At 43.2% G+C, this 21,959-nt stretch overlaps 1 protein-coding gene across 3 annotated transcripts in view; it reads right to left on the reverse strand.

The window, feature by feature from the left end:
• The window catches only part of LOC140211503 (uncharacterized), a 211,065-nt gene that overhangs the window by 58,233 nt on the left and 130,873 nt on the right, over positions 1-21,959 (reverse strand). For all 3 annotated transcript variants that reach the window (XM_072281269.1, XM_072281270.1, XM_072281271.1), the window contains exons 9-10: positions 5,059-15,708; positions 1,837-1,953 (exon numbers count right to left, since the gene is read on the reverse strand). In XM_072281269.1, coding sequence (XP_072137370.1) covers positions 1,837-1,953; positions 5,059-15,708 — 10,767 coding nt within the window. The remainder of the gene's footprint in view (positions 1-1,836; positions 1,954-5,058; positions 15,709-21,959) is intronic.

The following is a 21,959-nucleotide window of genomic DNA, read 5'->3' on the forward strand; positions in this document are numbered from 1 at the left end:
TGGTATCTCAGTGCTGAGTGTGTCTGCTCCTGCAACAACCCCTCCCCTGGCACTCCTCCTCTGTCACCTGTCCCACAACCCTCCCGCAATGCTCCAATCCCTCACCATTCCCAACATCCTTTGCTCTGCCCAGATTTACAAACTTGCTCTCCACTCCACATTGACAAACACAGTACTGTGCAAAGGTCTTAGGCAAGCAAGACTAGATGGGGTATTAGATTAACGTTGATCAAAGCATGACTATAGCACACTAAAATCCCTGTCCAGGTGTTTAGGTTCTAATCTTTGGAGCAGACTTGTACCTATAACCTTGTGATTAAGACATACGAATGCTATTGGCTCAAACAAGACAAATTCCCCACACATTCTTCATTGATCCCTCAAAGTGTGGGTGCAAACAAAAGAGAAATCTGACTTAAATCTATTGAGTGTAAAGGTAAGATTAATAACTATTGGTTGAGGAATGTAGTTCTAAAAGAACTGTTTTGAGAATTAGGCTTATGACGGTCTTACCGTACATCAGAATCAGGTTTATTATCATTGACATATGTTTTGTGGCAGTAGTACAGTGAAACACACTACTTATTTATTTAGAGATTCAGCACCCAGTAGACCCTTCTGGCCCTTGAGCCGTACTACCCCAACAACACCCAACAACCCCGATTTAACCCAAACCCAGCCACGGGACAACTTGCAACAACCAACTCATCTCCCCGGTATATTTTTGGACTGTGGGAGGAGGTACAGATTCCTTAAAGATGCTACTGGAATTGACCTCCAAACTATCTCAGGCTATGATAATATCACGCTAACTGCTATGCTACTATGGCACCCAAAAAAAAAATGTAACCAGGTGACTGTTGAATACATAAATTTAATAAGTGGTGCAAAATAGTAAGGTCGTGTTGATAGCTTCAGTGACCATTTAGAAATCTGATGGTGGAGGAGAAGAAGCGGTTCCTAAAAGATTGAATGTGTATCACCAAGCTGCCATAGCTCCTCCCTGAAGTTAGTAATGAGAAGAGGGCATGTCCTGGCTGGTGGGGGTCCTTAACAGTAGGTGCAGCCTTCCTGAGGCATCACCTTTTAAAGATGACCTCGATGATGGAAAGGCTACTGCTATTGATGGATCTGGCTAAGCTTACAACCCTCTGCAGCTGGTTTTAAAACATGGAATTTGTTGTCTTGCAGAAGCAGTACAATGCGAAAACATGAAATTACTATAAATTGCAGAATATACCGTGCAAAGAAAGTAGTGTTCACAGAAATCTGACAGTGGAGGGGAGGAAGCTGTTCCCGAATCACTGAACGTGGGACTTCATGCTCCAGAACTTCCTCCCTGATGGCAGGAATGAGAGTGTATCCCAAATGGTGAGGGTCCTTAATGGTGGATGCAGCCTTCTCGAGCTATGGCCTCTTGAAGATATCCTCAATGCTGGAGAGTGTTGTTCATGAGGTGAAGCTGGCACATTGTTTAATTTCAAAATATTATTGGATATTTAAAATCATTTTGCACAATTACGTCAAGTTTGAAACAACAGCAATAATACGTGCATCCAGTTTCCATATGAGGGAAAGAAGTTAGATTGTGTAATATTTATGGAATGTAATATTAATAGAATTAATGGAAACAGAGTGGGGCTTTCTTCACCTGCATTGTTGGAAAGAAGATTGAATCCCTGCATAATGTCTAGAGCACACTCAGTAAAACTATGTTTAAAACAACATTCCTGTAAGGCTCAGATTGTAAGCAAATATCCTTTAAACCTTTCTCATAGAAGCACGTCATGGCATTGAGCAGCACCTAGGTGTTGCAGTCTCGAATCTTGCTCTTACCTATTTCACAATGTTCTCCAGTATATCCAGGCAAACAGGTACATATGAAGCTGGTTTCCCGTGCGAAACAACTTCCTCCATGTTGGCAAGGGCTTTCGTCACATGGGTTAATATGTACTACGACAAACAGAAGCATTGAGAAATGAGGAAGCACAGGTACAATTTAGCCAGCAAACCTTATTTCACAGAATGTCCCTAATAAAAACAATCATCTCAATATGATCTTGCACTTCACATTACGATATGGAAACACCAATCCCCTTGAATGGAAAAGCCTACAGAGAGTAGTGGATGCAGCCCAGTCCATCACAGGTAACGTTCTCCCTACCACTGAGCAAATCTCTAAGGAGCACTGTCTCAGAAAAGCAGCAGCCACCATCCAGGCCATGCTTTCTTCTCCCTACTCCTATCAGGAAGATGATACACGAGCCTCAGGACCTACACCACCAGGTTCGGGAACAGTGACTACCCCTCAACCATCAGGCTCTTGAACCAGAGAGGATAACATCCCTCACCCCATCACTGAACTGTTCCCACAACCTATAGGCTCACAATCTACTTCGATATTCTTGATAGTTATTGCTTATTTATTATTGTTATAAGTTTTGTTTCTTTTTTTTATTTTTGTATTTACAGTTTATTGTCTTTTACACATTGGCTGTTCATCTTGTTTGTGCAATTTTCATTGATTCTATTGTGTTTCTTTTTATTTACTGTGAATGCCTACAAGAAAACAAATCTCACGGTAGTGTATGGTGACATCTACATACTTTGATAGTGGATGTACTCTTGTACTTTATTGCTTATGTGCACTTCATCTTCCCTGCAGCTGTAACACTTTGTTCTGCATTGTCAATGTCTTACTCTAGCTCAATGAACTCTGCAGTGGTTTTTATCCGTATGAACATTATGCAAGACGAGCACACTGTATATGTGACAATAATAGATAAATACCAATCTAAATAATGACCTCCACATGTTAGCTCCAAAGCGATACACATTACGTAAAAGTCAATTTACTGAATAATTGGCAAGAATGTTTCTAAGCTAATAGTTCCTCATTATTGTAGTCACAAACCCGAGATACTGCAGATACTGGTTTGTTTTATGTCAAGTGAATTTTCACATAATGATGCGTTACATTACAATGTTCATGTCCAATCTTGCTGTTTTTAACAGTAAAGTTATCTGGTCTTTAAAGCCGTATCTGTAACTTTCATTCTTTGATGTTATTTAATGGTGATAATAATACATTACCAGTTGTGAGTCCACAGAACTATTCCTTCAAAACATTTGAATAGACAAGTGCACCAAATGCTGGAGGAACTCAGCAGGTCAGGCAGCATTTATGGAGAGAAAAAACAGTTGAAAATATCTGGGCAAGATGCTTCACCAGGATTGGCTTGAAATGCCGACTGCTTATTCCTCTCTATAGATGTTGCCTGACCAGCCCACTTCTGTGTGTTTTAGTCTGGAGTTCAGCATCTGCAGAATCTCTTGTGTTCCTAAGTTTGAATACTTTTAGTAACCCTCCATATCAGCCTTGCTGCTTTGAAGGGGGAGATGTGTAGCTATCCATGCTGGAAGTACTCAGCCGGACAGGCAGCATTAATGGAGAGGAATAAACAGTCAATGTTTTGGACCGAGACCCTCCATCAGGACTGGAAGCTGTTTACTCTCCTCCGTCGATGCTGCCTGACTTGCTAAGCTCCTCCAGCTTTTTGTGTATACATTACCCTAGATTTCCAGTCTCTTCAGAATCTCTTCTGTCTATTCTGTTCAGAACTACAAACCTTCTTGGTGAGTCAACAGTTAAACGAATCCTTGTGATTCAGTTTATATAGGACAATCAAAAGCTATATTTGGCATTGCATATAAAATAAAACTAGCAATGATCTTAAAATCCAGAACTATTTTTTCTACAAGACAGATCCACTCAACAGGCTTTTCTACAGTCTCCGTTAATATTACACCTAGGCTATATTAGGTACTTATGTGGGACAAAACCAGTTCTACTTGTGCGCTATTTTTGTTAAAGTATTTCATTTGGCAGAGTGGACCAGACCATAACTGAAGTTTCTCTGTTTAACTAAATGGACATGGGATTGAGTAATCAGTACTGAAGCAGAGTCTTGTCCACTTGAGGCACAGAGGGAAGGAATTCCCATTTTTCATCTTTCCCAAATACCCTTCTCCAGGCAAATGAGGCTCTGCCCTAAGGTTCACGCACACAATTCTGGAGGGACTCTGCAGAATAGGCAGTGTCTATGGAGGGGAATATCTAGTCAAATTTTTGGGTCAAGACCCTTCATCAGAACTGGAACGGAAGGGGGGAAGAAGACAGAATAAGGTGGTGGGAGGGGATAAGGAGAGGATGGAGCTCAAAAGCTGGCAGGTGATAGGTGAGACCAGGTGAGGGGGAAGGTAAGAGGGTGGGGGAAGGAAGATGAAGTAAGAAACTGTGAGAGGGATAGATAGAAATGGTAAGTGACTGAAGAAGAAATTCAATAGGAGAGGACAGTGGACCATGGAAGAAAGGGGAGGAGGAGAGGCACTAAAGGGAGGTGATGGGCAGGTGAGAACAGAAGGGATAAGAGGGGATCCAGAATGGAGAACTGAAAAAGAGAGATGGGAGTTAGAAATTACTGGAAGTTTGAGAAATCGATGTTAACACCATCAAGTTGGAGGTTACACAGACGGAATATGAGACGTTGCTTCTCCAACCTGAGTGTGGCCTCATCACGACAGTGGAGGAGAATATGGACAGACATGTCCAAAGGAGATCAAGGAAGTGGTCCACTAATCTACGTGGGACTCATCCCCCGTACAGACGCAACACCAGGAGCTCTGGATACAATGGATGATCATAACAGACCCTCAGGTGAAGTGTCACCTCACCTGAAAGGACTGTTTGGGGACCTGAATTGTGGTGAGAGAGGTGGTCTAGGGGCAGGTGTAGTACCTGTCCCAAGAGGGAGGGACAAATGAACAAGAGAGTCATGTAGAGAGCGATCCCTAGAGAGCTGAGAGTTGGGGGGAGGCGGGAAGAGGAGTGTGTGGGGAAATGAGCCCTGCGATTTTTCTTTTAGAAAATGCCCTTATAAACCTGAAGAAATATAAATTCCCAACAAATGTAAAGAGATTTTTATTCAAAACATATTCCACATAATATTTCTCTTCACTGTTATAAGCTGCAGAGAGAAATATTCTAATATTCCATACCTGGTATGTGAACAGCCTCTCCACTAGTTAATGATGTCTCCTGTCCGGTTATTGGTTCACCAGTTATTGGTTTACCATGACCCAACGACTCAACCACAGAGGTCGCTGTCGGATGACCTGTTAATACCAGCGTTGGTTCCTGCTCGTCAAATGATTTCAGCTTCTCCGTCGCGCTCTCATATAAAGTTGGGGGAACTGTGACTCTGACAGATTCAGCTACGCCTTTTTCACCTTTCCGTTCCGTAGATGGCCATAGAGGTGTTACACTGATAACAGTCTCTTTAGAAATCTCAACATAAATATTTTGTGTTATTGACTCTGCTTCTTTAAGCGTGACTCTGTGGGAATCTGTTGTTGTTCCTATACCAAGCTCTTCACTGGGTGTTCTTGCTGCATGTAAAGATATTCTTTGTTCCGTTGCTGAATAACCTATTGTTTGTGTGATTATTCCTTCCTCTAAAGTTTCAAGGGGAACAGAGTCTGTTGTTGAGCTTTCCGTGTGTCGTGATGTCACATCAAGTTCTGATGAAGTAATAATATCCATTCCTTCCTCTGTCCCCTTTTCTGGCGTTTGTGAAATCTTTCCAGGAACGGTTGGCTGTAAAATTACCTGGCTTTTTCGTGCCTCCTCCTTTGTAGAAGCATTGACTAAAGTCAGCAGTGAAGGCAATGTTTCTGATTCTTCCAGTTTAGCTCCCTGTATTATTGGTAGTGTGGCTTTAAACTCATCCTCATGTGTATCTTCAGAGAACTTTACTGATGTACTTTCTTCTTCTTGTAATAAATCTTTAGCAGAGGATGAGGTAATGCTGTCAGTGGATACTTCAACATGTTTTCCTGGTTCCTGTGTCAAAATTTGAGATGGCTCTTCAGTAGAATGCACAGGAGTTGATTTTGCTGGTAAACTTTCAGTCATAATGATTTTAGAATCAAGTTCAAATGAGGTTGGTGTAGAGGTGCTAACAGCAACTGGGACGTGGCTGAATATTTTATCTTCAGTCCTTGCAATGCTGTCTCCAGAAAATTCCTCTTCAAATATATTGGATATTGCAGGCTTAGTTGCGGACTGAGCATCTTCTATGGTCGGACCATCAATTTCCTTCAAAGAAGCCTTCAGAGTTGTATGCATCTCTTCTTCACCGGAATCTACTTGAGATACACTCTCCTTGGTTTCTTCAGTGGATGAAGTAGGCACGGTTTCTTGAGAGGTGTCTTCAACTCTTCTTGGAAAAATTGTACTCATAACCGCAGGAAATGTGTCCTTTGTCTGAAGCTCAGGCATACCTGTTCTGATATCATCAAAGGAAACTGCTCTAGCAGTTGTGCTGGTTGCTTGTGTTAGTTCTGGTGTTACTGTCCTTAAAGGTGAAGATATTTCTCCTGACCCATCAACATACTTCCTGAGTAATTCAATATCATGATACTCCACTGTCTCAGCTTGGATAATCCCAGAACTTTTTGATGCATTATCTGCTGGCAGATGAGTTGAAGACAAAATTTTTACTTCAATTTCTTGTCGTACATCTTCTAGTTTTCTATCAGCATCTATCATACCGTCTGATTTTGTGGTGGTCCCAATCTTCTTTTCCTCCATAATACTCATACCACTGTCCTTCCCGTTAATATAAATGATGCTAATATTTTCAGGAGAGCCAACACCAATCCCATATGCAGGCAGCTTGTCATCATCTTCTTCAAGGAAGAAAGGTGACCATGTTGGTGTCTTCACTGAAGGCTCTGTCATCCCATCCTTCAGCCGTTGTTTAACTGTTTGCAACATAATTCCAAATTTCCTGTGATCCATTTGACTATCTTCAATGCTCTGGATGACTTGGGTATAATTCATGAGATCACCTTCTTTGGTGCTTACTGGTTGAACCAGTCTAGGTTGAAATCCATCATTTACCCCTTCAGTTGGGACAGGTGTTGATAAAAGCTCTTTACTTGTCAGGTATGGAATAGAATGAGTGGAAGGCTGATCATCTGACTTTATCGCTGTTAAGGTAGAAAGAGTTACTTCCTCAGTCAATGTACTGACTCCTTCTTGAACACCTAATGATGGTTCCCTGGGAGATAAAGAACGCCTATCGTATGTTTCAGTCGGTTGTGATTTAAGTTCAGTTTTCTCTCGTGTTCCCAGTGTTGAAATGACATGTGCAGCGACGGTGGTCGGCTGACTTTCCTCTTCACCAGAGCTCTCCTGTTCAATTATTGAACCTGTGCTTAATCCTTCTCCTGTAGATTCTTTTGTTTTCTGCACTGTCCTCTCACTTGAGTCTTCTTCACTTTCAGTGCTTCCTCCTTCTTCTGAGTGAACTGACTCAACACTTCCTTCTGACACTGACTTTGGTTTTAGTCCCACCGTACTCATCTCAGACTTCAGTTCAACATCCGTAAGTTTCTTACTTGTGGTTGTAATTTCAACTAAGGAGTCCGTCGATGGTATTGCTGTTGGTTTCCTTGTCACTGAAATTTGCCAGCTGGGCTCTGAAGTGAAAGTGATATCCTTGGCCTTGGTACCTATGTCAGAAGTACCCAGGACAGATGTTTGAACAGCCATGGTGAGAATTTCTTCACCTGAACTTTCAACTTCCCTGGACTGAATCTCTGTAGCTCTCTCTATTATTGATGCAGTGGATCCTTCGGCTGATTTTGTGTGTGCTTCAGGCTTTGCAGACATGACTTCTTCCATTGCCAGGGTAATGTCAGTATGGAGGACTCCCTTATCAGTTGGAACACTTGCACCTAATGTTACAGCACCTGTCAAACCTGAAGCTGAAGTCTTGGTAAAGTCTTTGGAAGATGATGCTTCTTCACCATAACCCCTTACAACTGAAGAAGGGGCCTGTTTCTGTGAGTCCTTCTCTGTTGCACTGGCTACTGGTGGTATCTCAGAAGGCTCTGTAACCATGATCCCTTGTATTCGTTCAATCATTGTACTGGCTGTGGTTGCTGTAGACGTGGATTGTTCAAACGGCGGTGTTACAATAGCAGGGTGAGCATCCTCGCCTATTACACCTGGGGCTGGAACCGATACAGATCTGTCTTCTCCTTCGCCGTCGAAACCCATTGCTGGGAATCTGTCTTCTGATCCAAGGTCTGTTACCACCAATGTATCTCCTACCCATGTGTGGCTCTTTGGCCCAGATGTGGAGGTCCCTTCCCCTGTCCCAGATGCAGCTGTAACCATAGGATGGAGCGCTTCCACAGCCAAAGAAGATTTGTTCAATAGGGTAACTGTTTGGCTGCTAATTTCAGAAGGAGTAACATCAGAAGAGAAGTCAATTACTCCCCTGACTTTAAAGTCCTCTGCACCAGAACTTTCACCAATGTCCAGGAGAGAAGGCTTTTTGTCCAAATCATTCTCTGTTATATCAGAAATTGATGGAGGTTTCATAGTTAAATTGATTACTGATAATGTTTTGGATGTAAATTCTTCAGATGTTCTTCCAATGACAGGTGTAATTGTATCATGGGGAACATCTTCTTCCATTGTGCTTGTGATTGACTCTAACCTCTCTTTGGTTTCCTTATCCCCAATCACAACTGTTACTACAGACTTATCTGCTGGTGCTGTGTGAACTTTCACCAGCACACCTTCCCTGTGTGTGTGTGTCTCCATCATTCCAGACCCTGAAAATTCCTCCCCTCTCTCATGGGTCACAGTAGCATCCACCAACATTTTGCCAGTCTCAGCTGTTGCTGTAGGCGTGTCTGTTGGCTCTGTATGGACTTTCACCAGCGCACCTTCCCTCTGTGTGTGTGTCTCCGCCATGCCAGACCCGGAAAATTCCACCTCGCTCTCATATGCCACTGTAGTTCTGCTCTGGAGAGTTTCCTCATCGACCAATGTTTTACCAGTTACAGGAGGAACAGTCGAGGCCACTTCTAAGGTGGAAAGTTTAGGATCAAACTCAACAGTTTGTTTGGAGGTGACCTGTCCTTCACCAGAACTCTCCAATTCAGGAAAAGGAACCATTTTAGCTGGAACTTTTTCTGTAATCCCAGATTCCACAATAGTTGAAGGTCTTCCAGTTGATGACATGACTACCTTTTCTGGGATGGTTTTCATCTCAGTTATGATGGATGGGATTTCCGATGTGAATTCTTGGATCTTTTTTTTAATTACTGGGTTAGCAGTGACAGGACGTTCTCCTTCATCCATTTCTCTTGTCACGGAGTCTACTTCAGATCTAGTTTCAATATCACCAATGCCAAACGTTGCAGTCGCTGTGTCTGACACCTGTGTGTGGACTTCTAGTAGTACACCTTCTCTCTCTCTCTGTGCCTCAGGTAATCCAGATGTGGGTGTTCCAGACCCTCGACCAAGTAGCACTGGAACGGCAGTGTGTAGAGTTTCCCTAACCGATGAAGTCCTGCTCGTCACTGGAGACAGGGGGCTGCTCACCTCCAGTGTGGAAAGAGCCGGATCAAACCGGCCAGTGTGTCCACTTGTAGGCATTCCTTCACCAGAACTCTCAAACTCTGGAAAATGAGGGGATTTGATGGAAATTTTCTCCGTTGTACCAGAATCATCAGTTGCTGGAGGTTTCACAGTTGACTTGGTCTCCAGTTTGATGGTTTTGATCTCAGTGATCACTGGTGGAGATTCTGATGTAGATTCTTGAGATGCTTTTCCAACGACGGGTGTAACAGTATCACCGGGAACTCCCTCTTTTGTTTCACTGGGGATGGACACTAATCTGGTCTCCCTGTCCCCAAACTCAACCGTTGCTGGCTGTGTGTGGACTTTGACTGGCACACCTTCCCTCTGTGTGTGTATCTCCATCATACCAGACCCTGAAAATTCATCCTCTCTCTCAAGTGCCACGGTGCTAGTGCTCTGAAGACTTTCCTCATCCACTAACTTCTTACCAGTCACTGGTGGAACAGCTGAACTAATTTCTAAGGTGGAAAATTTAGGACCAAACTCAACAATTTGTTTGGAAGTGATCTGTCCTTCACCAGAACCCTCCAATTCAGGAAAAGGAACCACTTTAGCTGGAACTTTTTCTGTTATGCCAGATTCCATGATAGTTGAAGGTTTCATAGTTGATGACATGACTACTTTCTCTGGGATGGTTTTCACCTCAGTTATGATGGATGGGATTTCTGATGTGAATTCTTGGATCTTTTTTTTCGTTACTGGGGTAGCAGTGACAGGAGGTTCTCCTTCATCCATTTCTCTTGTCACTGAATCTGCTACAGATCTGGTTTCAATATCACTAATGAGGACTGTTGTGGTCAATGTCTCTGTCGCCTGTGTGTGGACTTTTACCGAGACACCTTCTCTCTCTCTCTGTGACTTGGGTAATCCAGATGTGGGTGTTCCAGTCCCTCGACCAGGTAGTTCTGGAACAGCAGTGTGCAGGGATTCCCCGTCCAATGAAGTCCTGCTCGTCACTGGAGACAGGGGACTGCTCACCTCCGGTGTGGAAAGCGCCGGATCAAACCGACCAGTGTGTCCGCTTGTGGACATTCCTTCACCAGAACTCTCAAACTCTGGAGAAAGAGGAAATTTGATGGAAATTTTCTCTGTTATACCAGATTCATCAGCTGCTGGAGGTTTCACAGTTGACTTCATCTCCACTTTGTCTCTGATGGTTTTGATCTCAGTGATCACTGACGGAGCTTCTGGTGTGGATTCTTGAGATGCTTTTTCAATGACAGGTGTAACAGTATCACGGGGAGTTTCCTCTTCCAATTCACTGGGGGTGAACACTAAAGTATACCTGGTCTCCCCGTCCCCAATCACAACTGTTGCTGCAGACGTGTCTGCTGCTTGTGTGTGGACTTTGACCGGCACACCTTCCCTCTGTGTGTGTGTCTCCATCATTCCAGACCCTGAAAGTTCCTCCTCACCCTCGCCTGCCACTGTAGCCGTGCTGTGGAGAGCTCCCTCATCCACTAACATTTTACCAGTTACTGGCAGAACAGTTGAGGTCATTTCGAAGGTGGGAATTTCAGGACTAGGCTGACGAATTTCTTTGAAAGTGAACAGCTCTTCGCCAGAACTCTCGGGCTCTGAAGGAAGGACTTCTTTAACTGAAACAATCTCCGTAATTCCTGACTCCACAATTGCAGAAGGTTTCACAGTTGATGATGTAACCACTTTCTCTGGGATCATTTTGCCCTCTGTGATAGCCAATGAAGTTTCTGACATAGATTCTTGGGACTTTTTTTTAATTACTGGGGTTGCCGTGACAGAAGGTTCTCCTTCATCCATTTCTCTTGCCATTGATTCTATCGTAGATCTGATTTCACCAACCACAACTTTTGTGGCCAACGTGTCTGGCACCTGTGTGTGGACTTTTACCAGTATACCTTCTGTGTGTCTCACAGGTAACCCAGATGTGGGTGTTCCAGTCTCTTGACTGGTTGCTGCTGGAACAGCAGTGTGCTGGTATTCCCCATCCAGTGAAGTCCTGTCCGTCACTGGAGACAGGGGGCTGCTCACCTCCAGTGTGGAAAGACCTGGATCAAACCGACCAGTGTGTCCACTTGTAAGCATTCCTTCACCAGAACTCTCAAACTCTGGAAAAAGAGGGAATTTGGAAATTTTCTCTGTTATACCAGCTTCATCAATTGCTGGAGGTTTCACAGTTGACTTGATCTGCACTTTGTCTCTGATGGTTTTGATCTCAGTGATCATTGATGGAGCTTCTGATGTGGATTCTTGAGATGCTTTTTCAATGACGGGAGTAACAGTATCACGGGGAAATCCCTCTTCCAATTCACTGGTGATGGACACTAAAGTATACTTGGTCTCCCTGTCCCCAATCACAACTGTTGCTGCAGACATGTCTGCTGCTTGTGTCTGGACTTTGACTGGCACACCTTCCATCCTTGTGGGTGTCTCCATCATTCCAGACCCTGAAAGTTCCTCTTCTCCCTCATGTGCTGCTGTAGCGGTGCTCTGTGGAGCTCCCTCATCCACTAAAGTTTTACCCGTTGCTGGTGAAACAGTTGAGGTCATTCTTGAGGTGGAAAGATCAGGTCCAAACTGATGAATTCCTTTGGAAGTGAACAGTTCGTCACCAGAACTCTCAAACTCTGAAGGACGAAGTTCTTTAACTAAAACTTTCTCCGTAATTCCAGATTCTACAGTTGCTGGAGGTTTCACAATTGATGACGTAACTATTTTCTCTGTGATAACTAATGGAGTTTCTGATGTGGATTCTTGAGACTTTTTTTTAATTACCGAGGTAGCAGTGACAGAAGTTTCTCCTTCGTCCATCTTTCTTGTTACTGAATCTAATGTAGATAAGGTTTCCATATCACCAACCACAACTGTTGCAGCTGATGTGTCTGGCACCTGTGTGTGGTCTTTTCCCGGTAAACCTTCTCTGTGTTTGTCTGTCTCAGGTAACCCAGATGTGGGTGTTCCAGGCTCTCGACTGGTTGCTGCTGGAACAGCAGTGTGCTGGTATTCCCTATCCAGTGAAGTCCTGCCCGTCACTGGAGACAGGGGGCTGCTCACCTCCAGTGTGGAAAGACCTGGATCAAACCGAACAGTGTGTCCACTTGTAAACATTCCTTCACCAGAACTCTCAAACTCTGGAAAAAGAGGGAATTTGGAAATTTTCTCTGTTATACCAGCTTTGTCAATTGCCGGAGGTTTCACAGTTAACTTGATCTGCACTTTGTCTCTGATGGTTTTGATCTCGGTGATCATTGATGGTGCTTCTGATGTGGATTCTTGAGATGCTTTTTCAATGACAGGAGTAACAGTATCACGGGGAAATCCCTCTTCCAATTCACTGGGGATGGACACTAAAGGATACTTGGTCTCCCTGTCCCCAATCACAACTGTTGCTGCAGACGTGTCTGCTGCTTGTGTGTGGACTTTGACCAGCACACCTTCCATCTCTGTGGGTGTCTCCATCATTCCAGACCCTGAATATTCCTCCCCTCTCTCACCTGCCACTGTAGCCGTGCTATGGAGCACTTCCTCATCCACTGGCATTTTAGCAGTCACTGGTCGAACAGTCGAGCTCATTTCTACAGTGGAAAGATCAGGACCAGAGTCAATAATTTGTTTGGATGTGATCGGTCCCTCACCAGAACTCTCAAATTCTGCAGAAGCAATGTCTTTAACTGAAACTTTCTCTGTAATTAATGATTCCACAATAGCTGGAGGTTTCACAGTTGATGATGTATCTACTTTCTCTGGTATAGTTTTGATTACAGTGGCAACTGATGGGATTTCTGATGTGGATTCTTCAGACTTTTTTTTAATTACCGAGGTAGCAGTGACAGAAGGTTCTCCTTCGTCCATTTTTCTTGTCACTGAATCTAACGTAGATAAGGTTTCCACAACTGATGTGGACGACGTGTCTGACACCTGTACCAGTAAACCTTCCCTCTCTCTGTGTGCCTCAGATAATTTAGATATGGTTGTTCCAATCCCTCGACTGGTTGCTGCTGGAACAACAGTGTGCTGGGATTCCCCATCCAGTGAAATCCTGCTCGTCACTGGAGATAAGGGGCTGCTCACCTCCAGTGTGGAAAGACCTGCATCAAACCGACCGCTTGTGGACATTCCTTCACCAGAACTCTCAAACTCTGGAGAAAGAGGAAATTTGATGGAACTTTTCTCCGTTCTATCAGATTCATCAGCTGCTGGAGGTTTCACAGTTGATGACGTAACTACTTTCTCTGGGATGGTTTTGATTACAGTGATGTCTGAAGCAGTTTCCAATGTGGTTTCCTGGGACTTTTTTTTAATTATTGGGGTTGCAGTGACAGGAAGTTCACCTTCGTCCATTTTGCTTGCCATTAAAGCCAATGTTGATCTGGCTTCCTTATCACCAACCACAACTGTTGTGGCCAACGTGTCTGGCACCTGTGTGTGGACTTCTACCAGTAAACCTTCTTTCTCGCTCTGTGCCTCAGGTGTTGCAGTCCCTCGACCAGGTAGCACTGGCACAGCGGTGTGCAGAGTTTTCCCATCCAGTGCAGTTCTGCTCGTCACTGGAGACACAGTGCTGCTCACCTCCGGTGTGGAAAGATCTGGATCAGACTGAACGTGTCCACTTGTAAACATTTCTTCGCCAGAACTCTCAAACTCTTGGATGACAGGTAGCTTGACTGAAATTTTTTCTGTTATAGCACGCTCATCAGTTGGTGGAGGTTCCGTGAGTGCTTTGCCTGGGATGGTTTTGCGCTCAGGGACCACTAATGTTTCTTCCGGCGTGATTGCTTCAGTTTTCTTTTCAAAGGTTGTTGAAAGGTCATCATGGTGAACTCCTTCACCCACTGCTTTTGTTACTGAAATAGATGTGTTCAAGATTTCCTTTTCAACAATCACTGTGGGAATCTCCGTCAGTGATAAAATCATTGTATCCTCGGTCAGAACTTCACCAGAACCGATCTCTGTTTCTATGCTTGGGGCTTCTTCCATTTTCTCAGTATGCTGTGCTTTTTTCTCAGTGGGTTTTATTGATGTTGAAGAATCCAGTGCAGGTTTGTCGGTAACAACTGCAAAGCTGCTTGTTATCATCTTGATTGGTGGAGCGGATCCTATTTCATATTTTAGTTCTTCTGTTCTTTCTTCAGACTTTAATGTCTTGCGATCGCTACTCTCATATAATTCAGTGACATCTTTGGTTTGTTGTTGCGAGATAACGCCTCGATCTTCCTCGGTTAAAGATGGCACAGTAATACTGGGAGAGATGGTTAACTTTGTAATAGGTGATAGACCTACTGTTTCTGCATCTCCGGCTTTGTATGGTGTAGACATCGTTAAAATTTCAGCGTGCATTTCAGTCGGTGTTGCTATTTCTTCTATTGAGCCTTTGCCAATGATTTTTGAATATATTTCTGGTTTCCTTACAGTAACTGGCTTCACTGAGGTTTCACTCAGATTGTCTGAAGCTGGTTTATGCCCTTCGCCAGAACCCTCAACCACTTCTTTATCAAATGCTTCTTGTGAAATGCTGCCTTCAGTTGTAATCCTCACGGTAGATTTGGGTGAAGTAATGTCTTCTGATGCAGTTGTAACAATTCCAAGGAGGTGCGGTTCCACTTCTATTGATTCAGTTATACCTCGGGGTAAGTCCGTATCATGGGTGGCCGGTGAGATGAGCCCATGCTCTCTCTCAAAAGGACCTTCTGCGCCAAAATGAATTTTCATCTGGTCCTCCGTAACTCCAAAAGTTGCAGTATGTTCAGCTGGACTTTCAGCGCTGGAAACTACTTTTGATCTTTCTGTGGAAATTCCCAAATCCTCAGTTTCAGCAGTCTTGCTCTCAATTGTCAAATACTCCTCCATTTCAGTGTACTTTTCTGTATTATCCAAATCTTGTATCGCACTTAAACTGGGAGATACCTTTTCAACCTGGTCTCCCCTGGCCTCCTCGCCGTCCAGCTTCTCATATGGCGGGTCAAATTCCATCCGAGTCTTCCCAGGAATAAAGCTAAGAGGCGGCTGGCCATCTTCAATGGAAGCTGCTGTGGGCACTTGTGGTAGGAAGTAGTCCGACAAGTCTGGCACTCCACTGCCTGCTTCTCCCACATCAATGTGAATGTGCACGAGGTGTATCTTGGAATGCACTGGTTTAGTCAGACTTTCTGTTGACTGTCTGTCTGATAATGGCAGTGGCTCTGTTGGAGTAGATTTCTCAACTTCAGGTTCTCCTGCTACAAGATCTGAAAAAATGTTCAAAAATATAAATCAGCAAGAGATATTAGAATGTAAAAAAAAGTCATTGAACCTTTTAAGTTACTTCTAATTTCAATTAGCTCGTGTTGAAAGTGTACCTTAACTAAATTCCTTGTTTTCAATTATTTTTCATTAATTATTATTTTGTGAGAAAAGGATGTTTCAGACAATACTGGCCTTCATTATTCACACCCAACTACGCACATTATTTCCTGGAACTCAGGAGAATGAGGGGAAATCTCCAAAGTTCAAAGTAAACTTTATTATCGAAGTACATAAATGTCACCCTGAGATTCATTTTCCTGTGGGCATATTCAGCAAATCTATAGAATAATAACTATAACAGGATCAATGTTTCGCAGAAGACAAAAACACTATGCAAATGCAAATATAAATAAATAGCAATAGATAATAAGAACATGAGATGATGAGATAAAGAGTCTTTAAAGTGAGATCATTGGCTGTAGGAATATTTCAGTGATGGGGCAAGTAGTGAGTGTAGTCATCCCCTTTTATTCAATGGTCTGATAATTTTATGGGTAGTAACTGTTCTTGTACTTAGTGGTGTGAATCCTGAGGCTCTTGAACTTTCTACCTGATGGCAGTAACGAGAAGAGAGCATGACCTGGGTGATGAGAATCTTTAAGGATGGAGACTGCTTTCAGATGATAGTGTTTCATGTTGATGTGCTCAGTGGTTGGGAGGGCTTAAACTGTGATGTACTGGGCCAAGTCAACTACCTTTTGTAGGACTTTCCATTCAGAGGCACTGTGGTTTCCATACCGGGCCATGCTGCGGCCGGTCAATATACCCTCCACTACACATCAATGGAAGTTAGTCAAAGTTTTAGATGCCACACCAAATCTCCAAGACTCCTAAGGAAGTAGAGGCATCTCTGTGCTTTCCTCACAATTATACTTACCTGCTGGGTCTAGGACAGGTCCTGTGAAATAGTCACACCCAGGAATTTAAATCCTGTAAATCTTATAGCAATCATAGGGTTGCTCACTGGTTGAACACCCAAGTTCATGTGGTCTTTCACTGATTATATTATGGGGTTTATTCTATTATGGATCTATTGAGTAGTCCCGCAAGAAAATTAATCTCAGGTTTGTATATGTACTGTGATAATAAATTTACCTTTACCTTGAACATTTGAACTTTGAAGAGAATGGCCAGACTAGTTCAAGCTGAAAGGAAGGCAACAGTAACTCAACTAACCAGGCATTACAACAGTGGTGTTATAGCAATCTTATAGCATCACAGACGTGTCACAGGTAGATAGGCTGTAAGGAAGCTTTTGACAAGTTTGCTTTTATAAATCAGATTATTGAGAAACAGTTGATCGCCTGGGATTTTCACATGCAACAGTCTCTAAAGTGCTGATTGGTGCAAAAAACATCCAGTAAGCTGCAGTTCTGTAAGCAAAAATGCTTTGTTAATGAGTGTCAAGTTTGTTGACAACACCGCTGACACTGGTCGAATCAAAAGTGGTGACAAATCAGCCTGTAGGAGGGAAATTGAAAATCTGACTGAGTGGTGCCACAGAAATGACCTCTTTCTCAACATCAGCAAGTCCAAAGAGCCATATCAAGAGGAGGGAACCAGAGGTCCATCAGCCTCTCCTCATCGGGGGATCAGAGGTGGAGAGGGTCAGCAATTTTAAATTCCTCTGTGTTGTTATTTTGAAGGACCTGTCCTGGACCCAGCACGTAAGTGCAATTACGACGAAAGCCGGGCAGCGCCTCAAAGAGTTTGCGAAGATTCAGCGTGACATCTAAAACTTTGACAAACCTCTATAGATCTGTAGTGGAGAGTAGTAAAACCCACCCCACCACTGGGCACCTCTACAAAAAGCATTGTTGCAGGAAAGCAGCATCTATCACCAGGGACCCCCACCATCCAGTTCATACTCTCTTCTCGCTGCTGCCATTGGGAAGAAGGTACAGGAACCTCAAGAATCACACCACCAGGTTCAGGAACAGTTATTACCCTTCATCCATCAGGCTCTTGAACCAAAGAGAATTTCACTCAGTTTCACTTGTACCATCATTGAAATGTTTCCCCAGCCTATCTCATGTCCTCTTTATTTATTGCTTATTTATTTATTATTATTACTTCTTTCTTTTTGTACTTGCAGAGCTTGTTGTCTTTTGCTCACTGGTTGAACACCCAAGTTCATGTGGTCTTTCACTGATTATATTATGGTTTTTATTCTATTATGGATCTATTGAGTAGTCCCACAAGAAAATTAATCTCAGGTTTGTATATGTACTGTGATAATAAATTTACCTTGAACATTTGAACTTTGAAGAGAATGGCCAGACTAGTTCAAGCTGAAAGGAAGGCAACAGTAACTCAACTAACCAGGCATTACAACAGTGGTGTGCAGAAGAGCATCTCTGAAAGCACAACACGTTGAAACTTGAAGCGGACAGGCTACAACGGCAGCGGACTAGAAATGCACTTTCACTGGCCATTTTATTAGGTACAGGAGGTCCCTAATAAAGTGGCCACTGAGTTTATAAGCAGAAAAATATAAGAAAGCAGAGAATATATAAATGCAGGGTAAGCCTTGAATGGAACACAGATCTCCAGGGATCCACGTTTAGCACCCTAGTCCACAACCTCATCAGGACACATTTAAAGCAAATAGCGCTAAATACATAGAACATGGGCAGTGCAGTTCAGTACAGGCCCTTCAGCTCATGGTGTTGTGCCGACCTACGCAAACCAAACCTAATCCTTCCCCCCATAACCTTTATTTTTCTTGTATCCATGTGCCCATCTGAAAATCTCAAATATCCCTAATCGGTTAAGAAATGAGCAAAAATAATTAAATCAGCGAATGATTGCAAATTCTAGAAACCTTAGAGGCCTCTGCAAGTAAGGTTTGGCTCAGTTTTTAGCTCCATGTCATTTCTGACTTTGACAGAACTGAACTTCAATAACAGACTCCAGTATGCAGCTGATACTAAACTACATCTTCAGCACCAGGAACCAGGATGAATTTCTGCCTCACTTTTTCCTTCAGGAGGAGGAAAGGTAACCTTGCTGATTGAGGCTTGTAATCAAGAGGCATATTCTGGAGCCACCCCCCTGAACTTCAGATTTTTCCATACAAAAGACTGGCGGGCCAGGCCTGTTCCTTCGCATTCTAAAGCACAGCCCGAGGACACTACTAATCCCGCTAAGCTTTTCCTTTCAGATGTCACAACTAAGTGGGCTTGGCATGGCTGTGACAAAAATTAAATGGTATAACAGACTTCAAATTACTCAGATAAAAAGCATCTCCAAGTGAAATTTTAGTTCTTGCTCTGTAATTGCAGCTAATAATTGACATGTGCTGCTATGCTCTGTAAGAAGAAAAGACTCGTAATTTTTTTTAACTATTTACTGAAGTCCATAATGTTACTGGGGCTTCTGGTTCGATTACTTTATAATCACCATCATCATTATGATGTAGGCGATTATTGCCTTTACATGACCATGATAGTTCCTGGCAAATTTTTCCGCAGAAGTGGTTTGCCATTGCCTTCTTTGGGGCAGTGTCTTTACAAGACAGGTGACCCCCCCCCCCCCCAACCACTATCAATACTCTTCAGAAATTGTCTGCCTGACGTCAGTGGTCACATTGCCAGGACTTGTGATGTGCACCAGCTGCTCATACGACCATCCATCACCTACTCCCATGGCTTCACATAACCCTGATCGGGGGGCTAAGCAGGTGCTACACCTTGCCCAAGGGTGACCTACAGGCACGCGGAAGAAAAGAGATCTGAATACTACTGGACTCCTGGTTCGATGTTTGATATTCTATGTATCGTTCGTTTGCCTTTTGCCGTTTGAGCAATTTACTCTTTTATCGCACATTGGGTGCTTAGTGTTTTCTTGTGAAACCCCTTTCACCAGGCACCTCTATAGATGCGGCTTGTTAGCCCTCGCTCAGCGATGAGAAAACCATCTTTCTTGGGCTTCGTACATCTAGGGCAGAAGTGACTTGTGACCCACCAAACCCGAGAGATTGGGGTGTCTCGCACACCCAAACCCCAGTCTGCATGAATACTGTGTGAATAATTGCCCCTATACAATTAGTCGTCGACAGGAAATAACAGATCGTACACTGCATACAATCATAAAGAAAGTAAATTTACGAATGTCAGCTTTATTGAACAGTTCGTAAAAAAGGAAAAGTAAAAAAAATTTAAAAGGGCCCATTAGTTAACCCAGTCCAAATGTGCACATAGTTGGAGTTCATCTTGAAGTTGTCTACAACTCATGCACTGGACCCTCAGTCTATGTGAAACACACCACCTTCCAAACATCGTTTGAAATCCATCTCGAACAAATGGGCGCCCCATGGAAGTATAGGTCCTTCCTCCTTGAAGCCATTCATCAGCCCAAAGCACCTTGGGCAACAGGGACAGCATTCTCAGCCATCACCCTTCCTGTCTTCTCCCATTTCCCGCCATAAAGACCTCAACCCACACCACAGTCCGTCACAAAAACTTCTCCACCCAGCGTTCTCTAGAACCTTTCCCCAATTCCACCATCCTGATTGGCAGACACAACATTCCTAAGTTGAACAACAAAGCGTGCTATCTTAGGTCAAACCCAAACAGGTTGAAATCAGAACAGACTGTCCTTACAGAACTGCTGAAATGAAATACCTACAGCATAGCAGTAAAAATCTTAACAGCATTACAGTTGAATTGGTTCCATAGTGCTTCTTTATTTTGTGGTTGTCTGTGGGAGGACAAATCTCAGAGTTGTATTCTATATGCACACTTTGATAATAATGTTACTTTGAATTTTTGAGCACCTTACGCCTTCTTTGTTAGAGAAGGAACTGTTTTACAAGCAGAATTCGATATTCTCTCATAGTAATTGCCTGGTCCTTCAAGTGGGGCGTTCAGTGCTCTGGACCAGGAAGTCATTCTTTCTAGCCTCCGACGGATTACCACTCCATATTAAGCTGTGATTAAAGGTAATTGACCTGACACAGTAATGGTGTTTATTCCTCCACAGAAGCAACCTAATGCAAAGAGATTAAGGGCGCAAGACACACTGCAGTAGCTGGAAATCCAGTGTAATGCATACAAAATGCTGGAGGAGCTCAGCAGCTCAAGCAGCATCTATGGAAAGGGAATGAACAGTTGATGTTTTGGGCTGAGATCCTTCATCAATGATCAACTTCGTTTGCCACGTACAGTACATTTACATGAATTAGAAACTTACTGTGATGTGTTGGCGCAGCATTCAACAAAAAACAGCACTGAACAATTAGAAAGTATGGATATGGAATAAAATGTGCATAAATACATAAATACCAGCATTAGTTACAATTTAACGGTATTACAAAAAGTAGTTTAAAGTGTTTACATTGCAGAGCATTGAGGGGATGGAGGCTAACTGGAATGGTTGATCAGATTAACGGCCTGGGGGAAGAAACTTTTAAGATGGCATGATGTTTTATTACCCTCTAGCACTTTCCAGAAGGGAGCTTCCAGCTACAAATGACTTTGTAACAACGCTCAGCAAGAGCCCACGGAATGTGACAGTGAATTAAGAAAATGCTACAGGGAACAGCTTAACACAAGAGAGATGTTACACATCCTCCAGCCTATTCTATTGTGACCTCACATTGGAGATAAATTTCAACTCAAATTCCTTCTCGTTAAAACAATTCCCAACTCCACTGCCCGCAGCTCCACCCTGGGCACAACCCTCCCTACCGTAGAGGGCATCTTCAAATAGTGATGCCTCAGGAAAGTGGTATCCATCACAAAGGACCCTCACGATCTGGGATACGCCCTCTTTTCATAATCATCATCAGAATCAGAGAGGAGGTACAGGAGCCTGCAGTCACACACTCAATGTTTTAAGGACAGCTTCTTCACCACCTCCACCCCACGCCACCCGCCATCAGATTTCTGCCTGACCAACGAACCCATGAACACTAGCTCACTGTTTCTTGCATTACTTATTTATTTTTCGCATATACAACGGATTCCAATTAATTGGGGGATATCAGGACCAGTGCACTTTGGCCCAATTAAGTGGCCGTCCCAATTAGCCAAAGTTTCATGGAAATAGTTCAAAAAAGACAAAATACTGTTTAATGGAGCAACAAATTATGTATTTAAATGGAATACAGAACAAATTAGAATACTGCCAGTTTAACTACAGTACCATGGAACAGTGTATCAGTTGGTAATAGTTATCAACAGAGAAATTC

This window comes from Mobula birostris, chromosome 17 (assembly GCF_030028105.1).
Source record: "Mobula birostris isolate sMobBir1 chromosome 17, sMobBir1.hap1, whole genome shotgun sequence".
NCBI lineage: Eukaryota > Metazoa > Chordata > Chondrichthyes > Myliobatiformes > Myliobatidae > Mobula > Mobula birostris.